This window comes from Hetaerina americana, unplaced genomic scaffold (genome assembly GCF_022747635.1).
Source record: "Hetaerina americana unplaced genomic scaffold, ioHetAmer1.1.p SCAF_16, whole genome shotgun sequence".
Lineage (NCBI taxonomy): Eukaryota > Metazoa > Arthropoda > Insecta > Odonata > Calopterygidae > Hetaerina > Hetaerina americana.
In genome coordinates, this window is record NW_027286719.1 from 6,453,653 (window position 1) to 6,475,423 (window position 21,771).

Consider the following 21,771-nt stretch of genomic DNA (forward strand, 5'->3'; position numbering starts at 1 on the left):
TAACCATGTAAGTCTTTCATCACATCAATCATGAATACTCCTGAAACTACCCCTTCCGCAGGTACACAAAGAAAGCATGATTTAACAATGTATTCTTGATCAATGTACCTCTTTCAATGCAGATGCTGTCAACAAGTTCTCACTTTTATGACAGTGACTATCCACAACCTCTCAACCAGAATACCCCAGAAGGGTGTTCTGGTTGAGAGGTTTTGGTTGGTCACTGCACGGAAATTTCTTTTCCCACAAACCATCACTACAAAATTTGTTTTCGTTGCGGGACAAGTGGTGCTAACTGACAGTGAGAAGAATTTTACTTTAATTTGCTGGTTTGAGAGGCCATAGAGCTCAAGTTTCCTAGATCACTTCCAATACCCAATTCTCAAGTGCCACCAATCACATAAGGTTTTCAAATGTGTGGTCACATTCAATTTCATTCCTCTCAATTGACTCTTCGGATCCACTAATCCACAACAGCAGCAACATTCAATTTTGCTGTCTTTGTTGTCCTTTCACAGATTTGTTATATATTTGAAAACAGAAGGCAAGAGAAGTAAGTGCTTTACTCCAAGGTGAGTCACAGAATGCATGCACTGAAATTCAAGGAATTTTCTGATTTTGTCTCAATGATAGACCAGATTCATATCTTTATCCAATTAATTGTTTAGAAACACTTTAATCGAAGAAAATTTTTCATGGGTCTTAACTCTCAACGTGCATCTTTTGAACTTGAAGCTATTTATGAATTCCATGGGTTTCCTTGCACTTGAAAGGCATTTACTTCAGACAGAATCATGTAAAACCCACTCTGGATGGCATATAAATATACCCAGCAGAACAAGCAGTTTGCAATATTCTAATATTTATTATGGTAAAGTAAATGCACCAATGTCTTCAAAAGTTGATTTTTCAGCTGAAGGAGGATGAGTGATAACTATTAACACTCTTTTCCTCTGGATTTCATCTCAAAAAATAATACTCCAATCAATGGGTGTACACAATTATACTTTTATTAGAGAAGCTAAAACAGACAAAGCTGACGCTTGGAAAGCTGATCTGGCATTTGTAAGTAGTGGAATGCTTCGCCTCTGAGACACAGGTGAAGGAACATGTAATTACATAGATTTGTGAAACATTGTTTACAAAACTCACACATAGAAAATACCAAGGTACAAACAAAGTGTACCATCTACATCAACATAAAATGAGAGGGATTAAAGAAAAGACAACAAATAGGCATGTCATATACAAAGAAAGTCTGTCAGTGGGGATGTTCACACTCAAAAAATGCAAATAGATGAGGCATTCTTGATAAATCATCCTATCTAGTAAACAAATAATCCATCTACATTATGGTGCAATGTGATCATCTTGATTGAGCATGAATAAAAGCTAAGGTACATCCTTTGATGACACCTACTCTAAGGACGTTGGTTACATCAAAAAGGTAATTTGCACATTTTTAAAAATAATTAAAAAAATACCTATTCATCACTGAATACATGTAATAAATAAAATTTAAAAAAATGGCACTCATGGTAATGTAACCATATTATGTTTTTGCTTCACAAAAAGATATTTATGATGCAGAGAAAATTAACTCTATTACAGTTGCACTGAAAAGGTAGTCATTAAAAATATGTGGGTAGTTCAATAAGTCTTCAGAAAAACAAAACAAATTATTTTGGTAGATGTTTTTTTATTTTTTAAGATAATATTCTTTTAGCTTAGTACTCTTTCTCTCAGTGTTTCTCTTCTAGTGCCATATCTTGGATTTTCCAAGGAGTTATTGAATGATCCACGTATAATTGCACGACATTATCACGTTTATTAATATTTAATCGACATCAAACTGACATTTTGGAGACAACCACATATGCATCTTTATATGTATTGGGAGAGAGACACTATTAAAATCCATGCAGTAATGAAAAACCAAGCGATTGAAGTGTAACTTAAGCAAACAATTCTTACTGGGGGTTCGAATTTGCTTCAAAACTATTTCAAACATTAATGAGTAACACGATAGGACTGTATGCATTTCAATCTTTTAGATATCGCACTTAACCAGAAAGGATGTCTATTAATGTCAAATTGTTACCACTGAGCCACTTTCATGCACATGAATATTATTTTTTATATGTAAACTGTCTCAAGGAGCAGCAGGTCACCAACTATCCCCTTTTCTTCATTGACAGATAATTAAAATAGTTAAACAATGGAATTTTTCTTTTCCATGTGTAATACTTTGAAAAATATTTAATGAAACAAAATGCTATTGTTTATTTAACTTTTATACCCACCTCATCCCCTGGCTTCTCATTGTGTTTGTCAATGCTCTTGGAGCATTCCCCCAACAATCCGATGTCATTCTCCTCCTTCTTTTGGTCTTCGCCACAGATTTCCAGCACCTCTGCTACATCTTCCGGGGCATCACTCGGCCCATGTGTTGACAAATGCGCATGCAATGCAAAAGAACGAGCATATGAAGCTCCACAAACAAAGCATCGGTAACGGAAGCTATTTTTTCCAGTTTTGTGAGACTCCATGTGTGATTTCATCGAGTAAAGTGACGCAAAGCGGCGATTACACTCAGTACACAAAAAGGGCTTGGTGTGAGTTTTCTTGTGCCCGGACAGATGGACCATTGTCTTGAAAGCCTTTGGACAAAAGGGACACTTGTAGTTCCTTGCATCTGAATGAATCTGAATATGGTGCTTATATGCTGAATGGGCCTGAAAAAAGTACAATTCAAACATGTCATTTCTGTTTAGATATCGGACACAATGTACAAAAATATTGAACTTCAGACCGGCAGAGAGAGTTTAATGCATATACCCCTCCTCCTACTACATCTCACAATTACCAACTCCTGCATTTCTCCCTCCCCCATCTGAGTTTGACATGGCTACCCGCAATTTGCGAATGTTGCTGAAAGGTATATAAAATTATCAAGGGCATGCTTAGAAGTAAAGCAATTTTAAGTGATAAACAGTTTTAGATACAGGCATACATCATCGAAATAAAGAGGTATCATAATGAAGGCAGACTTTAGTTAGGATTAAACCATAAGCAATCAACCCGAAGTTCGGATTGGTAGGTGTTGGCAGAGTTCAGCCAGTACTAAGCTGAACGGCGTGTGAAATTCACACATCAGGGTAGGGGGGCCAGTTCCTTTCCCTGTGCCGGTTATGGTTTCTCGGGAAGATCTGATAGCCAAAAAAATCACATAGCTTGGGTGAAACTGAGGGTGCCCGAGAATTGAACATGGGCTCTCTAGTCAGCAGTCCTACACTATACCCTTGGACTACCCTTTTAGTTAAGATACAGGGACGCACCCAAAAGTGGTAGGACTGATTTTCTCTGGCGCGAACGGAGCGGTGGAGGGGGGTCTGCCTGGCAGGGTAAGGTGGAGGGGGCTCTTAGCAATAGACCGACACCAACCTCAGTCGCCTGCGGGCTGTCGTTGAGTGAGGACACCGTTTTTAGTGAAGCAAGTTTTTTGTCTGCGTCGAAAAACAAAATGAATCTGAATTTAGAGCAACGTTATTCCGTGAAGTTGTGTGCGAAACTCGGGAAGACGGCAACTCAGACCCTCGATATGATCAAGCAGGCTTATGGGGACACTGCCTTAAGCCATTCCACAGTATTTGAGTGGCAAAAGTTGTTTAAAGAGGGTAGGGAGCTCGTTGAAGACGACCATCGCTCCGGACGGCCGTCGACGGCAAGAACCGACACGAATGTGGACAGAGTGAGGACACTGCTGAACACAGACCGACGCTTAACCAGTGAAGAAATTGCAGACCAGTTGGGTCTGTCTGCAACCAACGTCCAACGCATTATTTCACAGGATTTGGCCATGCACAAGGTGTGCGCCAAATGGTTCCGAAAATTCTGCCATGGCGCGCTCATCGTCAGACAGCTGCTGGCCAAATACGGCGTTGCCACATTGCCGCACCCGCCCTATTCTCCCGATCTGGCACCACCAGACTTCTTCTTCTTCCCCCTGATGAAAAGACGGCTCAAGGGACGACGTTTTGACTCGATAAAGGCCGTTCAAGAGGCTTCGACGAGGGTCATCAACGGCATCCCCAAAGAAAATTTCCAGCGGGCGTACGGGGAATGGGAGCAACGTTATACTAAGTGCGTAGCAGCTCAAGGAGCATACTTTGAAGATTATTAAGTCGATGTAAGTTAATCGTCAATAAAATTCTTGTAAAAAAATCAGTCCTACCACTTTTGGGTGCGACCCTGTATAACATCCTTGTACTGAGACAACCTAAATAAAGTCCCTAACAGCGAACTGAGGAATGTTAGGAATACAAAGACTAATGGTGTAGATGATGGCAAATTTTTCTCTAATGCACAGAATCACAAGATTTCAAGGCCCATATCCAATTCCAGTTGAATAACCACAGCTTCACACAAGCTGTACAATTTGTATTCTATCTTTCAGGAAAGGAACTGGGCCCCTACCCTGGTGCATGAAATTTATATGCCCTCACCCATAAAATGAATTTTGGGAAAATATTAAAGTGAAAATTAAAGGAAAAATTGCTTCACCTTAGTTAGACCTTATCTTGAATGTGTGCCGAGAATTTGGGACACTTAGTTGATGAATCAAATTTCTAAATTCAGTACTGCACGTAGAAAGCTACCCAGTTTGTGAAAAACGTTATGAATATTATTTGAAATGGTACAAAACCAAAAAAGTAGTGATAACTCTTCACAATGGCATCTTTCCACAAGAAACTTTTTCATGCCCAGTATAATAGTAAATGGGCTTAAGAATTCAACTTACAAAATAAATTGATAAAATTAGTGCACCTACACAGTAATTATTAATAAATGGATATCTTGGAAAGCTGGAAACTCATTACAATTTTCCCAACTAATTTATCTCACTCTTTTGCACTTCCAAATATTGGATTTCTCCTTATTCCCCATGAATTTTGGGAGCTCAACTGTACCACCAATAATAGTACTAAATTGCTCATTTTTATTATCCATCTAAAATAAGAATGAACCACACAGTGATCAGCCATGAGAATGAGCGGAAATGAATTTAGTACATTGGATAAACTTCAAAAAGCATCACATGCCAAATTTGACATCATATACATTGCTACAAAAAAGTCCTCGCCCACCAATTCAGAGGCCAAGGGTTTGATTCCCACCTATGTGGTTTTCCTCCACAGAGGGCTTGGGTGTTCCTGATTGTCTTTGACGTAATACTTAGGGCTAAGGTGAAGGAGTGACTATTAAGTCTCAATCTAGCTCCAAAGAAGTCATTAAATAAATGAAACCTATAACTGCTCAGGTATTTATAATCGCCAAGAATGTCAAGTAACTTAACCCAGGTTAGTTAAGGGCAAATCTTCAATTAGATACATCCACGAACAAACAGTGCTTTCCCAATGGTCTTCAATCTTTCTAGGGTGTAAAAATCATGTCTGTCATAGCTTGGGTCATCACTGGAAATATAATACTCTCCACACTACTTTGTTGGCATTATTGAAAAGAACTGATAAAATGCAAATAATATTGAGAGATAGTTACCTTGAAGCGTTTCCCACATGTTTCACAGGTATATGGTCGGTCGCCAGAGTGCGTTCTCTTGTGCAGGGTTAAGCAATAGCTGACCCTAAATGTTTTCCCACATATCTCGCACACATGGGGTCGCTCTCCTGTATGAATCCGCTCATGTTTCATGCGCTCATATGGCCTTGAAAATTTTTTTGCACAGTACTGGCATTCATACGGTTTCTCACCGGTATGAGTTCGCACATGTAATTTATATGAATTGGAATCCAAGAATGATTTCCCACAGTAAATACAGTTGTGAACTTTAGACTCTCTGTGGAACTTCATGTGCTGGGTGAGCTTCTCCCTAGTTTCGAAAGTTTCACTGCACTTGTGGCAGTTGTAGGGTGGCTCATCATTGTGCACGTGCATCAGCTCTTCACTCTTCAGATACATTTGACCACAGCGGTCGCACTGCAACTCTTTCACCTCCTTGTTCGCCACGGCATTCCCATTGGTGGCTAATCCATCCCCAGCCTGTAACTCCCATAAAGCAGTGGCCGCAGCTCTCCTCTGCCTCTGGTGCATGCGCCAGTGGGCCCTCAAGTCTTTGGTCGATGTGCTTTCATGACCACATAAATTACATGTCATTGCTGACCCATTTTTGTTTGAGCATACATGGTACTTGAAGTGTATCATAGTTTGGAACGTCTTTTCACATTCACTGCATCGATATAACTTTTTAGGCTGGCCAGACTGAGCCAAGTTTATCGTCTCGTCCTTAGACTTGATGGACACACTTCCAACTGGAACATCCCTTATTGTATCATAGTCTCTGGCCTTTGCTTTCATTTGGGAAGCAAGAGCCTCATCTTTTTCACTCCAGAATTTTTTTACTCTAACAAACTTTCTAAGATACACCCTCCCATCTTTATCAAAGCATTCCTCTACTTTGCCATCCAACTGATCTATTTGCGATGGTGTTAGTGGAGTTGAAGTAGGTGGACCTGCTTTTTCTACTGCTTCATCTGTATTTCGATTGCAAATGATGACTTCGGGTTCTTCGGACTTGACTGGGGTGTCTACTTTGACCGAAGTGGAATTTTCAACTACGCGTATCTCACCATCATGTCCATTTTTCAGCAAGGATTCAATCTGCTCCATTTCACCCTAAAAATGAAAATATTATAATGAAAATCCTTATACTCTACTAAATACACAAATCTTAGCCCTTAAGAAGGTAGTAGGAATGCTGTTGAAACTTGACAGCGTAAGCCAACAAGCACAGTGGAAACCCAAAAGACTGCAAAGATCATACAATTTACTCCACAGAAACCTCCAAATGAATGTAAAAAACTATGAATCTAAATTTACACTCCCTTTTTAAACACTTCATATCAGCTACTACTAGTAAGCAGAAGACATTCAATCAATCGAAACCATGCATCCCAGATGTCAAAAGAGAAAGGCTAAAGGAGTCCTGCAATTTAAAGAATATGGTAGTGGCAAACACCCTCTTAAAGGCAGATTGACAAAGAAGATGAACATGAAAAATGCTTGAGAAAGAGCTAGACACAAAAACAACTTTAGACAGGAACAAGAATCAAGTGAAGCAAAGTATAACTTATACCAGCACAGATGAACATAAGGTAAAATTAGTAGAATCAATCTGGGAAAAAAATTTATTTCAGATCGAAGTGCAAATGACTAAAATTCTTCAAAATGGCACACTTGCGCATCAACAAACCGATGACACTGCCTCTGTCAGTTGTGGTATGCTTCCTGAAGGGCATCAAAGGGAACTTCATTCAGACTCCTCGTCATGGCCTCTTTGACCTAATTCAGCATTAGAAAATAGTTGCCTTTCAAGCGCCATTTTATTCTAGGGAACCAAAAGAAGTCCACTGGTACCACATTGGTGCTGTGGAGTGGCTGGGGACAGTGTCCAAGAAATCACGTGAGACTGTCGAACGAGCAGCCTTCTGACAGCACCTTGGGGACCATCTCGGCACACACCTTCTCATGGCTAAATCTTCAGTAAAAATGTGATGACCCCTGGTTTTTGGAATATTGAACTCTTCTGCTAAAATTCTGAGACATTCGGGCGCGGATCAGAATTAAGCATGTTTCTCAGTTTTGGCACATTTTCATCACACTGTCATTAATGGACATCCAGGGTGTTCCCCATCATCAATCTCCTCTCCAGCCTCCCAGAACATCTTATGCACGTGGAAAATCATTCCTTGGGACATTCTCTACAAGTGCGCATGTCTCTAAACCTGATTTTCCAAGCTTAACACGATATTTAATCAAGAATTTTTGCTGTGGAGCATGGGATCATGAATTCAAGATACGTCTCTCAAACAGGGGTCCAGTCTAGCAGCGATTTGCCCACCGTAATGGCCCACAAGGAACTGAAGCAGGTCACAATGCTTTCCCATAGTCTCCCACCACCCTTCTGGCTAAAAATCGCCCCACTACAGCTGTCCACATCGACAGGAAACAATTATTCTAATTATTTTTGGGATAGACCATGTAGTGACCACGATCTAGTGCTGGGAAAAGAAATAATCTAGAGCTGAGAATGACCTAGTGCAGATAGAAAAGCTGAGATACAAAGAAAATAAGAAAGTAAAATATGAATTATTATGAAATGCAAACACATTGGTGGAAAAACACATGACGTGGGCAGACCGGCTGGTCCGCTTAAGCAACACAGAAGATGAACATGAAAAAGGATAGATGCTGGACAGAGAAAGTGATTCCCCTAAGCCCTTAATGAAAAACTAGTGACGGAAAAAGAACACAACAATAAAGGAAGATTGAATAATTTGATGAAAACAATCACAGAATAGCAAGATAGCATCTTGTGAGCACAAGAACAAGCACTATGTGACATAGATTATCATTAATAAAACAGAGCTTATACAAGATAAGGAGGAATCACATAAACAAAGGAAATGAAAAGGAATAATCACTGTACAAGAATTAACAAAATCAAGTCATACAAGAATCCAAGAAGGCAAAGAAAGATAGGAATCGATTGAAAGCTGCTGCAGAGAAGTCGTTGACAACATGACCAATGGAAACAATGAAATCATACAAATTAGTGAAGATTCACATTGGAGAAAGAAAAATTCAAATGCTATAGCATCAGAAATGAAGGAAAATCAACTATCAAAAAACCAAAATACAAGGACCAACAGTGGACAAGATCCGCAAAGAAATTAGCAAGGTCTTCAATGGCAAAGCCAAGGCAATCCTGCTCAGAAACACAATCACCCAAATCTTCAAGAATTAAGTCACCAAATTGCCAATACAGGAAACAGGAAAAATAAGTAATAAGGAAAGAAATAATCATAAGTATAGAAGCTAGACAACATAACTATCTTTTACCGGCAATGCAAGTACTCAAGATAATAGATAAGGCAATAAAATAAGCACAAGAAATGGGCATGAAAGGAATCAACATGAATGGTTTTATATGAGAGAATCCAAAAGACCTGCACGCATCACTGAACACCAGCAATCAAGAAATTCACACATATTTTGCGAATGTAAACAAAGAGAACTCAAGTCCTCGTCATGATAAGAGAGAAGATGGAGGCAGGTTTTGCATGAAGAGGAGAGAAATCAGCACAAGTGGAATATTTCACCCACCTTGGAAGTAACATAATAAGGGAGCTGATGAATACAAGTGGAGAAGAGCTTAACCTGAGTGTGTTGTGAATGCAGTTACATGGAAGTGCAATAGATGAGAAACATGAATCATTTGAAAACAGACCGGTAAACAACTGAAGCCTTCAAAAGCTGGAAATGGGGGGACAGATGAGATAAGAGAATGAATAATTATAACGAAAAGTAGGCGATAAAAAAGTTGATTTTTTTAAAAACATAACAGAAGAGGAATAGGTTAACTGGCATCACACCGGAAGGCAAAGGAATAAATACAAGCGGCAAGCAAAGAGTTAGACAGAAGACCTGACAGGGAGCAACAGAGTTATAGCATTCTAAATAGTAGTGGGCTGCAATTAGACAATTTTCATTTTGAAATACCATGATGATGACTTTCATTTAATTGCAGTCACCAAAAATATTCCATTGAAGACTTTAATCACAGTCATCATCAAAAGACAACTTATTGAATTTAACCCAGAATGACATTAAAGAAGCTGTTTGTATATTTCAGCATGTAAAAGGGAATATACCTCTGGTGCTTTTCTTTTATATGATGATGAGAGAGTCAATTAAAAGAGTTACACACGAGGACTGTCACACCTGTAGCATATAATAAGATGCTACAGAACATTTTTTTCAATTGTTGACAATTTGACAAAAAATGTTTAATTGTTGGGTTGTACCAAAACTGCTACTTGTTCTGTTGCCAAGCATTCAAACAAAACTAATAAACATTTTTTAATTAATAGATAATCTTTGCATTATTATTACAATTATTGAGTATAATTCTTTTAATAACAATTTGTTGCTTTTTTACTGAGTGTATTTGCTCATTGACAAGCCATACAGTACTCAGAATCACAATTAAGAATGAGAAAAGCTAAATCACTATTTATTATCATAAACCTAGGAAATTAAAAAAATGCCTCCAAGAAACCTATTTGCTCACAATTTGATACCTCTCTTTGTAATGAAATGTCAATCGAATAGAAACTAATAATATTTTATAATATCACTGAAGATAGAAGAAAAACTAGAGATAGCAATGAAAACTTCCAAATGACACCCCAAAACATGACTAAAAAACCATTGGGCCAATGCGTAAAATGTCTGAACCAGGAAGGAAGAAAATGTCACATCATTAATAATTTCCCAGGACAAACTGCTTGACTTGACAGCTGCTGGTAATAGAGGTTGAATTATAGCCTGAAGGACTATGAGAAGAGTACCTACATATTTTTTATCTGAACTTCATAAGCTCCCACAACTAATCGGTAATCAATATTTGGTATTGTACTTATGAAACTTGATTCCCTAGCATTGCCAGTCACTTGCCTAGTGGCAAAACTTCAGTATTTTCTACCATGTCAAGATTTGATTTTTAAACAAACAACTTTTCTGATTCCAAAGTTATTTAAGAGATTTTACCTTAAAGATGACCTCCTGCCCAGTGTGATGATTCATCAAATGATCTACGAGGGATGTGAAAACGGTCCCACATGAGCAATAGTAACTGCCTTCAAGAGCAATGTCACCGCTCCCTTCTTCCTTCAGATAAGCTGAATCACCGTGCACATCACTGGCTTTTGGCGCTGAAATGCTTTCAGTAGCTGATACATCAGAGTTTACAACTTTCTCTCTCTTTTCCACATCTTCTGGGGAATATTCTGAAACGCAAAAAAATGAAATGATATCAATGAAATTCACAAAGTACTCAAAAAATAAAAGCAACAAAAACTACAATAAAAATAATACTGAGGCCAATAAAGAATGCAAACATTAGGCATCTTTGTGCCATTATGTCACCAAGCATGAATATGCTCTACATATGGAACACGAATCAGCATGAGAAACCTCATAATTTAAATATAAATAATCATCTCATTACGAAAATTATTAAAAATAAAATGATACATTCAAAATAATGACATTGCTTCATAATATACATTACAGTCATCATCCTTCTGTACTCGCAGCACTGCCACTCAAATTACTTAACATGTAACTGTTAAGTAATTTGTAAATGTTAACTCATGCACCCATGGGATATAATGCGCTTATTTCTCACTCGCTCACTGCCCTTCAAGGGATACGGACGTGTTTTTAAGCAGCACATTAGCGACTGCTCGAGAGGATTAGCGACCGCCAGAAGGCGGTCCCGTGGGTGAAATGGGAAAGGGCATGGCGGTGGATGTAAAGTGTATTCTTTGCAGGAGAAAATTGAGAAATGGAGTCCAGTGTAGTGGGCGTTGCTCTTGGTACCACTTTAATTGCTCTAAGAGTAAACTGGATGATTGCGTGAGTGACGAATGGCAGTGCAAGTAAGTGTGAAAGTCAGAAGAATCGAAGAGGTTTAGAAGAAAAAGAGGAAGTAATTGAAAAACTGCAAATGGATTTAAACATTGCTTGAAATACAATTTTCAGCCTTTCCCCTGAAAATGAGTGGAGGCATCACTGACAGAGATGAGGCGGTCGGTGGAACAACAAGTCGAAGTAGATCTCCACTTTGTCTGAAGGTGTGATAAGAGGAAACCGGAAGATTTAAGGCCGACCAGAAGGGAAACAAGTTCAGGCGACGCAGATGCCAATCGGGCTGGAGGAATACGGGAAAGCATCCTACGGAGAGAGCAGCCAAAGAAGCGAGGAGGTGGAAGGAAGGATGGGATAAATGTGAGACCGAAGAGGGAAGTGCTCCCGATGAGGGAGGACAAAGTGTCAAGGGAGGGGACGACTCTTGGCGATCCAGGGCCACCCTAAGTGAAAATAATTGGTGATTCCATAATGGGTTTCATCAGAGTTTGTGGCGAAAGTATCAATGTAGGCGTTCAGTGTTTTCCGGGGATAAGAGTGGAACAATTGGACAATAAACCAGTGAAGGTGATGAAAGTGTTGTCATAATCCTCATAGGGACAAATGACGTAAAAAGTTCTAAGGCAGAAGACCATCTAATCGGTTTTATTTGTGATTTGGCGACCACTGCCAAAAATAAGTCCACAAGGGCTCAAATTTTCACTAGAGGAATTCTTCGTAGAATGGACATACATTGGAAGAGCATTGATGGCATAAACGAAGGAATAGAGGGGGTTTGCGTGGAACAAAGTCTGACATTTGTGGACCCGAATTATTGGTTCGGTGACAGGCATTTGGGCCGCAAAGGAGTACATTTAAACAGGAAGGGATCCCTGGTTATGTCTAATCTGTTTAAAAATGTCGTACCAAAGCTCAGTGAGCAGGGAAACCTGTAACGGGCACCAGAGGTGTACTTTGCAATACTGAAGGAAAGGAAGGTAAGGGCTTAATAGTTTTGCAGGTTCACTGCCGAAGTATTCAAAATAAAGCCAGCCATTTCGAGATGTTAGTTGATGCATGTAATCCTGATATTGTGATAGGCACAGAGTTGCGGCTAAGAGATCAAATTATGTCAAACGAGATTTTTCCTCAAAATTTGGCAGTTTACAGAAGGGATAGGGATGGCCGTGGAGGAGGGATATTCATTGTGTACATATCACTTAATAAGTACATTGGAATGGGAATGAAATGATTGTGAGATACGGGGCTCGTAAACAAAAAGACAGTATGGCAATATAAATGTGGTGATAGGGAAGGGTTCCAGACCTTTTTAAGGGAAAAGTATTCGGAATGAGTAAGTGGGGGGCAGGATGTAGAAGAAATCTGGAAAACATTTAAGGGAATAATGGAGGTGGGATTAAACAACTTTCTCCAGAAAAAATTTTTTAAAGAAAATACTGACCCAGAATTCTACAACTGCAATATCAGATCCTTGAAGAAAAAACTAAGAGTGATTCAATAAAAATTGAACGAGAGTGCAGAATGGCTCATAAATACAAAATATTAGTTTGTGAATTAATTAGAGAAAAGAAAATAGCCAAAGAAACTTTCCTACAGAACATAATCGGGAAATATAATGGAAATAAATTTTATAAGTACCTAAAGTTAGGAGGAGGAAAGATAACAGGGAAAACAACAGCTTTAAAAAAAGAGGATGGAACATTAATCGCACATCATACTGAAACAGCTAATGTGCTTAATAATTGGTATGCAAGTGTATTTAAGGGGATGGTAAACAAAATGGATTCTGTAGATACATTTCTGAGACGACAAGGAGGGGAAAAAATATTAAATACCATTAGTATAAAAATGAAGAGTGCAGAAATTTATAAAAAAATTCTGAAAATGAGATCCAATCCCAAACGTCTTCAGTTGATTGTGTACTCTGCGTGTTAAGTTTTGCAATTCTTTCATTGATTTTGTTGCTTCGGCGAGTTGCTGGCCAATGTTCAAGAAAATTGAAAAGACACCAATCAAATTATGGGCAGGGATCAGATTTCTCAATGCAAGAAATGAGCGATCATGTGATATTCACCATCAATTAAAAGAGTTTTATGGAGCCTACGTTATTGTCTGCTCACCACTGATGTCATAGCTTCAACTTTGGGAGGGATGTCCATGATGACAAGCACCTGTCTATCATTACAGATGAACTGCTGACTTCAGTAGACAACTTGATTAAGATCGATTGGCGCGTTATACTCGATGAAATCAGCGAACAGCTCCCTAATGTTTCATGCACAATTATTCATGAAATTGTCAAAGGCCAAATGGGACAATTTGTGCAAGTTAGGTCTCTCACATGCTTACTGATGAGCATAAAAAGGGTTTGGCAATGAATTTTCTGAAGCATTATTTCAATGGCGGACACTCACTCTAGACTCAGATTCTCACTGGAGGTGGATTTGTCGTGCAACACCTGAGAATAAATGACAATCAACGGAGTGGCATAATGCTTGTCCTCATCAATCAAACCAAAAAATTCAAGATGGCAGCGTACACATGGACACTCAATCACTTAACAACTTTTTTCATTGACGAGATTGACAGGATTGACGAGTTGCAGTGCTAATTGATTTTAAGACCTATGCAGCCACTATCAATGCTGATATATATTGTGAAAAATTAAAGAGATTATGGCAGACAAATCAAATTGCCAGCGAGGTCTGTTGTCTAGAGGTGTCATTCTCTTCCGAGACAACGCCAGGCCTCCTGCTGCAGGGAAAACGCAACAACTTATCCAAAAATTCAAATGAGAAATTTCCAACGATCCACTATACTTGGTTCCTTGAAATTTCAATCACTTCAAAAAATTAAAGGACTTTTTGCCAGGAACTAAATTTTCAAAGTGATCAAGAACTGAAGGAAGGAGCAATGACTTTTATCAATGGACTGGTGGCAGAGAAATATGAAGCTGGGATACAAAAATTTGTCACACGTTACGAGAAATGTAAAAATGCGCATAGTAGCCAAGTAAAGAAGTAGTTCACGGTTTTCACTCAACAAATAAACCGTTTTTTCAAGTCACCATGCATCAGTCATTTTTTTATTCCAAATTGGGTACTACTTTCTGCATGTTTCTTGTAATGTAATGAAATGTAATGTAAATTAATGTAAATTTGTTCAAACATTATTCTTAGCTACCATAGAATTTTCTGAAAAAATTAGAGCATAACAACACTTAAACTGGCCTTGGAATAGCAAAATCAGTCTTCATAATTATGAAGGGTGCTTTTATATCTGATCTTTAATCTTCACCACTTGTGACATCCGGCATTTTGACGTTAGCATTTAGTGCTAATGTCAAAATTTTGCACCTATTTATTATAGAAACTAGGCATGTTTCTGGGAGCACATATCAGCATCGTCAAATGCCTTGACATTTTGTACCAGGGGAAGTGATCAACGACTGTGAATTTGGATGCATACTCCCCCACAAAACTTCACCATCTGCTGGTCGGTGTGCTTTCCAAGGATGAATGAGATAACAAGGGACCTTAAACTTGATTAACAAGTCCACCATTTCCCTATGTCGATTAAAAGGACAAATGGATTTTGCAGTACATGGGTATATTTTCCAGATACCACTTCAACATTATTTAGCACCTAATCAGATTTAGCAACAGAGGGCAAACAGCTGGGATCCTATACTTGACAATCAACACTTATGACATTCGCTTCAACTGGTGAGGGAGGGATATAATGTGGGTTGGACTCAAAGCCAAAGTTTACAACTGAAATAGATGTGAAGAGTTTCAACACGATTCTTATAGTATTCTTATAGCATTTGCAGGAGGGAAGTGGCCTCAGAGACTACTTACACGATTTAGGATAATACGAGGAGTAAGAGCAAAGCAGGAGATTGCCAAAGGAGAACTTTATCCAAATATATTCTTAAAATTAACCTAACAAAGCACAATGAAAAAGAATACATTGTTGTTCAACTCACCTATATGCTGTGCTATCTGAGGGTCAGGCACCAATGACACTTTGCCAGATGTATCTGCTGGCTCCTAGAAAATTGGTCATAATCGAATCAAAACTTACAATTTCAAACATGATTTGTAAATACAAACTAAGTCCATTGAACATTCATAGAATTCATTGCCTTGCCCAGAATTCATTCAAGCCATGCTTTTAGGCATTTCATTTGTGAATGACCATACAGGGTTCGTCCGGAAAATAAGTGTACTGACTACTGATTTTTTCCCGCCGCTCCAGGCGCGCCCAGCACCGCTCTGACGGGCTGCGATTGGAGGGGGGTATGTTGGCAAGCGACGCTGAAAAAGGCAGTCGGCTCTGAGCTGTGGTGTAGTGAGGAGCTCTGTTAACGCGAACCTCCACGCTCAACCCACATCACGGAACGCGATGCCGAAGTTTTTGGAGCAGCGTTATTCCATCAAATTTGCGGTAAAGCTTGGGAAATCGTCTACCGAAACTGTCGGTATGATTAACCAGGCTTACGGGGAGTCAGCCATGTCCAGAAACATGATCTTTCGGTGGTACAAGATGTTCGTGGAGGGCAGAGAAGAGGTCGACGACGAGTCTTCGAGAGGTTCCCGATGATGCCTTCGCGGGAGCGTTCCAGGAATGGGAACGCCGCTGGAACAAGTGTATCGACTCACAAGGGTCCTATTTTGAGGAATATTAGCTTAAGATATGTAAAAGTGTAATAAATTTTTTTTCCTGAGCTCAGTACACTTATTTTCCGGACGAACCCTGTATCTATAAAACGCTTCACTAACAAAACTTCATTTTTTCTTATATGAAAAAAGAGAAAAATGTAAAATAAAATATAAGTATAAAATGTAGAGTTAACAGGTTTAAAATGTGCGCTAAGTAACACAATTAGATCAATAAAAATGAAAGGACAGAATTTATGAAAAATGCAGAGATGATTTCAGACAAAAACCCATTTGTTTTTACAAGCCACTTAGGGAACCTTAGGAGATAATTAAATGGTAGTCTGATGTTTAATTAGGTTTAGGATTGATACAGATAGACTATCACTATGCTTCTAAGCCCCACATCAGATGACACAACATGACACCCTACACTACAATATATCTATTGCCCACTCCTTTCTGTCACTCATCTCTCAGCCTTCAACATTACATCACCAATCAAAATGCTTGCTTGGCTCAAAAATCACTCGTCTTGCCTCCTTTGCATTTCTCCCATGATCCTCTCTTCTCCCCTACCTACGATGTACTTTTACATTCCTTTCAGTCCAGTTTACTTTTCAAATTCTTCTCCATGCCCAAATCCATGCATATTGTAATGCTTATATGGCCACATTTCTGTGCCAAACAAAACCAATCTCCAAATCAGAGTTTTCACTAATATTTTAATAACATCCTAAGCCCCTGTCATCAACTCCCTCCTTGTGAAAGCTTCTTTGTTTCATGAAATTCTTATTGCTGTGTCCATACTAATTCCATCTTAAAAAAATAACATCTCCAAGCCGTAAATCATCTCCAATATTTTCCACCCACTATAGTTCATGTCCTCTAGCTTTAATGTTTAACTTCAGCCCCAAGCTTCCCAAACCATTACCTGGAATTACCACAGCCCTGTTGATGTAAGAATTTTTCACTGCAATGAAAACACCACCCCGATTCTATTTGTTCTGTCATTTCTGTAAATGGAAAAGGATTTTAAGAAAATTTCATTGCTCACATTATCAGTGGATAACCAACTTTCTGTCCCAATAATTATATTTGCGCCTGAGCTTTGAATAAGGTGATGATATCCTGTGGCTTTGTGTTCTAAAATTAGGCAATTTACTACCAATACACATAATGTTCCCTTTACATTATGTTTTTTGGAATTTTGAACAAGGACTGTATTCTTTGTAATATTGAATCCCTTATAAAATTTTACATCCGATGCTATCTGATAGGTGTTAAATAAACTATTGCTAGCATTGAGCCTCACTTCATTTACAGCTACATAGATAATATGTAGAACTTTAACCAGTAATAAATGTCTAAATTGAATATGTGCTAGCCCTCTCTTATTTTTTTTGTAGTCTTTGGGTAGGCATTGGAATAGCTGCTAACCATGTAATAATAGTAATATGTGTAGACTTGCAGCATGAATGGTGCTCGGCTGCTCCCTTCCCGCTTGGTTTTTATGTGGATCGCGGGATGTCAGGTGCATGAGGAAGTAGAGGGGTTAAATGTAGAATGGCTGGTGACCTGCCACAAGTCCTTGCAACGATTCGCCAGATATTTTGTAGATGTAGATGAAGTCCTAATTTCTCAAAAGACTCATTGCCTTGGTGTGATTAAATTGATTCTAATCTCATACCTATTACATTATTATTACAAATCCCCCACCTACTTCCATTCAAATTCCTCCAAGTGTATGTTGAAAACATGGGTGACGGTGGAGTTCTCCTACACGCCCCACCTCTTGCTGCCCACCCCAACTCTACATCTGCCATGCAAACTTGTACAGTCCGACACATATACAGGTTTTTGATGCATTGCCTATTCTTATGTCTTCCCAGTGGAAGCAGTTTCCAATAAGCAGTCACAGGGCGTTTGTTGGCCTTTTTAAGTGAATTTATTTTATTTGTTTCTCAAGTGAAGGTTTCTCATGTTTGTATCCCTGGCATGAGAGCTGCTGGTGCCCCAGACCACCTGCTCATCATCAATAGTCAAGAATATTATGGCCTTCAGAGTATTTGCCCATTTTTGGGTTTCATATTAATTTAAAAAACTGTAGCAGTTCAAAACCCCTTACTAATAGCAACGATATATATCTTGGTTGTTTTACCTATTTTTAATGGGGACCTCATTATCACTATGGCATCATCTGTGTCTATCCCTTAGTTGCGAGTACCCGCAAACCCAGACTAATCTTCCTTAAGTAATCATGTTCCTTCTCTCCATCATTTTGTTGATGACCCCAAGTACTACCTTAGCTATGATCGAACTAAAACTTATTGTCCTATAGCCTTCACATGTAGCTTAAGCTATTCCATCAGCCACTGCATTTGAAAATGGGCAATTAAACTATTTTTTTTCTGTAATTAATAGGTGGATACTTCTATCATCTGTAGTGCAAATTTTCACCTCATCAAGTCTTGTTTAAGTGTTGAGCAAAAAAATGGAATTTCTCGTGATATTTAGGTGACAATCTTTAGGTAGCATTCAAGTTTTAGAAAGAATATCTTGAATGAAAATGAAAAATTCTGCATTACACTTATTAGAAACTAGCTCTCCCGAGTTGAGTGGCTACATGAGACTGGCTGAACTGAAGTGTCCTGAATTAGGGTTTGAATCGCTTAGAAGCGACAGACAACACACTTGGGTGGTGAAAGAAAATGTTTAAACATCTTGTGAGTCCACCAAAGGGCAACGTCTCATGTCCAACATTCGAGAATGGTTTAATGTGGCTTGGAACTCTGCATCATTTCATGTTTTGAGACCTTTTGCGCTCAGGCCAAGTTTTCGGCATCAAAATGATTGTTTAGCTACTTGGGAAAGTGAATAGGAACTCTACTGAAAAATATACAAGTAAATGATACCCTGGTCCAACTCAAACAATGCTGTGGCTAAGAGCAGCCATGGTGACTCGCTGCTTCACGCAGTGTGATCAAATTCCACATATAAAAACACCAAAATTAAAAGAGGGTTAAATTGTTTTACATGATTATGGTGGGGCAATAATTAGAATTGAGTTCACATACTGCATACAAGGAATAGTGGCCAATGGCACTAGCTAGGGCTAGAAAACTTTAAGTATCATCATGGTGTCAGCCAAATGACATATGAATTTCTAGGCAAATAGTATTCTTCTAGAAGTTTCATTTCTTTCTATGATAGGATAATTACCTTCTTAATGTGCAAAACAAAGGGTCAGATTTTATTTTCCACTCTGAATTCTTCAAAATATAATGAAAGTACGATAAACTGTAATCTATGAAGCCGCACATGATTTAACAAACTTCTAGCTTGAGTTTCTACATCCCATGCTATTTCCAGAATTCAAAAGTCAAAGTTTGGCAGGCATCCTCACCACATGAAATCAGTGAAACAGAGATCGAATGATAAATATTAAAACAGCTTACTTCAACTTTATTTATTTCCTCAACATGCTTATTTTCTTGTCCGCTATGTGCTTTGTAATGGTCAAGCAGGCTCTGGATATTGCTGAACTTCAGTCTACAGCAGGCACAAACAATGTTCTGCAAAATTGTTTCAAGATGCGCCGCCAACTCTAGATGAGTCCGAAATGTCTCTCCACAACACAGTGTGCAGCGAAGGCTACCCATTCTCAACCTTCAAAGTAAAAAGACTTAATTCAAAATGTAATTTTTCCAAATCAAATAAGGTATGAGCATTTTATCATACGGTAAGTTATTCCACAAGATCGCCACGATAGAACCACAAACTACGAGCCCTCTTCATCACAAATTTAATTAGCTATCCTAGCAAGCCAGTGTCACACTCACTGGAAAATAATGACTATTCACAATCCTTACATTGTAGTGTGAACCGCGACTCCCATTTCTCGTTTCCAAAACAAGCAACAAACAGTGATCAACAGAAATTTACTGACCATTATACTTAACTTATACATAAAAATGTACTGCCCCATACTAATGTATATAATAATTGGAATGAATTTTGTTGATAAATTGGAAATAACAGAAATCAGCATTAATAATTTAACCAGGACCGGCTTGAAAAGAAAACGAGAAAACAATTTATACACCTACCTTTCACATTAACTACTCTGAAAAGTCACCAGTGAAGGCATGTCAAGCAACTATTCATTTCCAAAAACACAAGCTACACACGTTTAAACTTCAATGAAGTTAGTATGAAATAATCAGAGCGATGGATCGTACCTACACATCCAACATATATCGCGTTACGATCTGCGAAGTCGAGAATCGAATCCCTTAAGAACCAATCACGTTCAAGTACATTCGGAAATAGCGGCACTTAAATCAAATTCACAAAAAATGAAGTAATTAATATTTTTATTTAATAGTCATTTAAAGGCTATCTACAGATTAGAGATATCGCACGATCCATAATGTCTGTTATTTACTGCATCTCTTTCGTGAACTTCTTACGATATGCCCTGCATTATTTCCTTCCTAAATTCACGTAGTCAATTTTAATCTGCATTCAGTCCGTCTTGAACCCTCATTCTCGTCCTTACTCTACACAGGTTATTATATATTCTCAATCTTATCAATCTCTTAACTGCTTCTCAATATTTCTCCAATTTTTTCTACTTTTCGGATTTCCGCGAGCAACTTTCTGCCTTCTCCAACCATGTTTTAAAATTGATAGTTTTCCTTTCTACCCGACTTAATTTATCCATTCTTCTCCGCAAAAACATTACATCAGCGTCCAGTCCATTTACATCAAAGTTCACATTTCAGATCCATATATTTTCACCCTAAAACTTAAAGCCTTTATTATACTTGCTTTATATCTTTACTTAATGCACTTACCTGTGAAAAAAGTGCTCCATAGAATTACCTATGTAAATTTAGATATTAGAGCAAACAAATAACTAGGCAAAGACCAATAAAGAGTTTAATAAAGTTGCATTGTAGTAATGACAACATTTATTGAAGTAATTTTGAGTGCACTCAGAATGTCTGTGTGCTTCATGCTTTTCAAGATTGTTATTCAATTATTACTCAATTATTCTTCATTGCAGAGAACAAAGAAAGCCCCAAAATTTGAGGATATTCACCGTGGAAAAGGAAAGGCTCCCTTTTTTGTCTGTAGGAATGGTTATTATATTATGAAAAATAGCGAATTTAATATTATATATGTAATTATATTAATTTATTTATAGCTTTTCATAGGATAATGTGTTCCATTCATTGGGGTAATATGGCTGGTGGCCTCTAGTAGCATTAAAGATTCAGTCTATATTAAAGGCCTTTTTGTATATGCTTGGAGACATACATATTGCTGGGTGTATTAGAAAGTTAATGTGACCTAGGGGATGGAAACCAATGATAACGAAAAAGGTTATGCGCATTTTGAGAGAGAGAAAATTTAAGTAAAACATTAAAATTGGCAAAAAAACCTATAGGAGGTAGTAAAGATTACCTATTGAAGCAGTTTTTTTTAATCCACGATGGCCAATGTAGAATAAAAATAAGAAGAAGAATTGCATTAAGCAAGGAAGTATTCACAAGGAGGTTTTCTAGGTAGGGCTAAGTATTGATTTCTTGAA

At 38.2% G+C, this 21,771-nt stretch overlaps 1 protein-coding gene across 1 annotated transcript; it reads right to left on the bottom strand.

Moving 5' to 3' along the window:
- Window positions 1-984: 984 nt before the first annotated feature.
- LOC139687037 (zinc finger protein 235-like) lies at window positions 985-20,405 on the bottom strand. The gene is made up of 6 exons (XM_071584141.1): window positions 20,282-20,405; window positions 19,631-19,841; window positions 15,500-15,563; window positions 10,630-10,868; window positions 5,560-6,693; window positions 985-2,735 (listed from the first exon to the last, which is right to left on the bottom strand). Exons 2-6 carry the CDS (start codon window positions 19,832-19,834, stop codon window positions 2,283-2,285), a joined length of 2,094 nt encoding a protein of 697 aa, XP_071440242.1. The 5' UTR covers window positions 19,835-19,841; window positions 20,282-20,405; the 3' UTR covers window positions 985-2,282.
- Window positions 20,406-21,771: the final 1,366 nt, after the last annotated feature.

Bases quoted from the DNA above. Each gene is read 5' to 3' on its own strand.
- LOC139687037 (XM_071584141.1), bottom strand. From the start codon at position 19,834: ATGGGTAGCCTTCGCTGCACACTGTGTTGTGGAGAGACATTTCGGACT. The intron at 15,564-19,630 runs GTAAGCTGTTTT...CCAATTTTCTAG, and splicing joins AGGAAATAAATAAAGTTGAA to GAGCCAGCAGATACATCTGG. The intron at 2,736-5,559 runs GTAACTATCTCT...TACTTTTTTCAG, and splicing joins CATGTGGGAAACGCTTCAAG to GCCCATTCAGCATATAAGCA.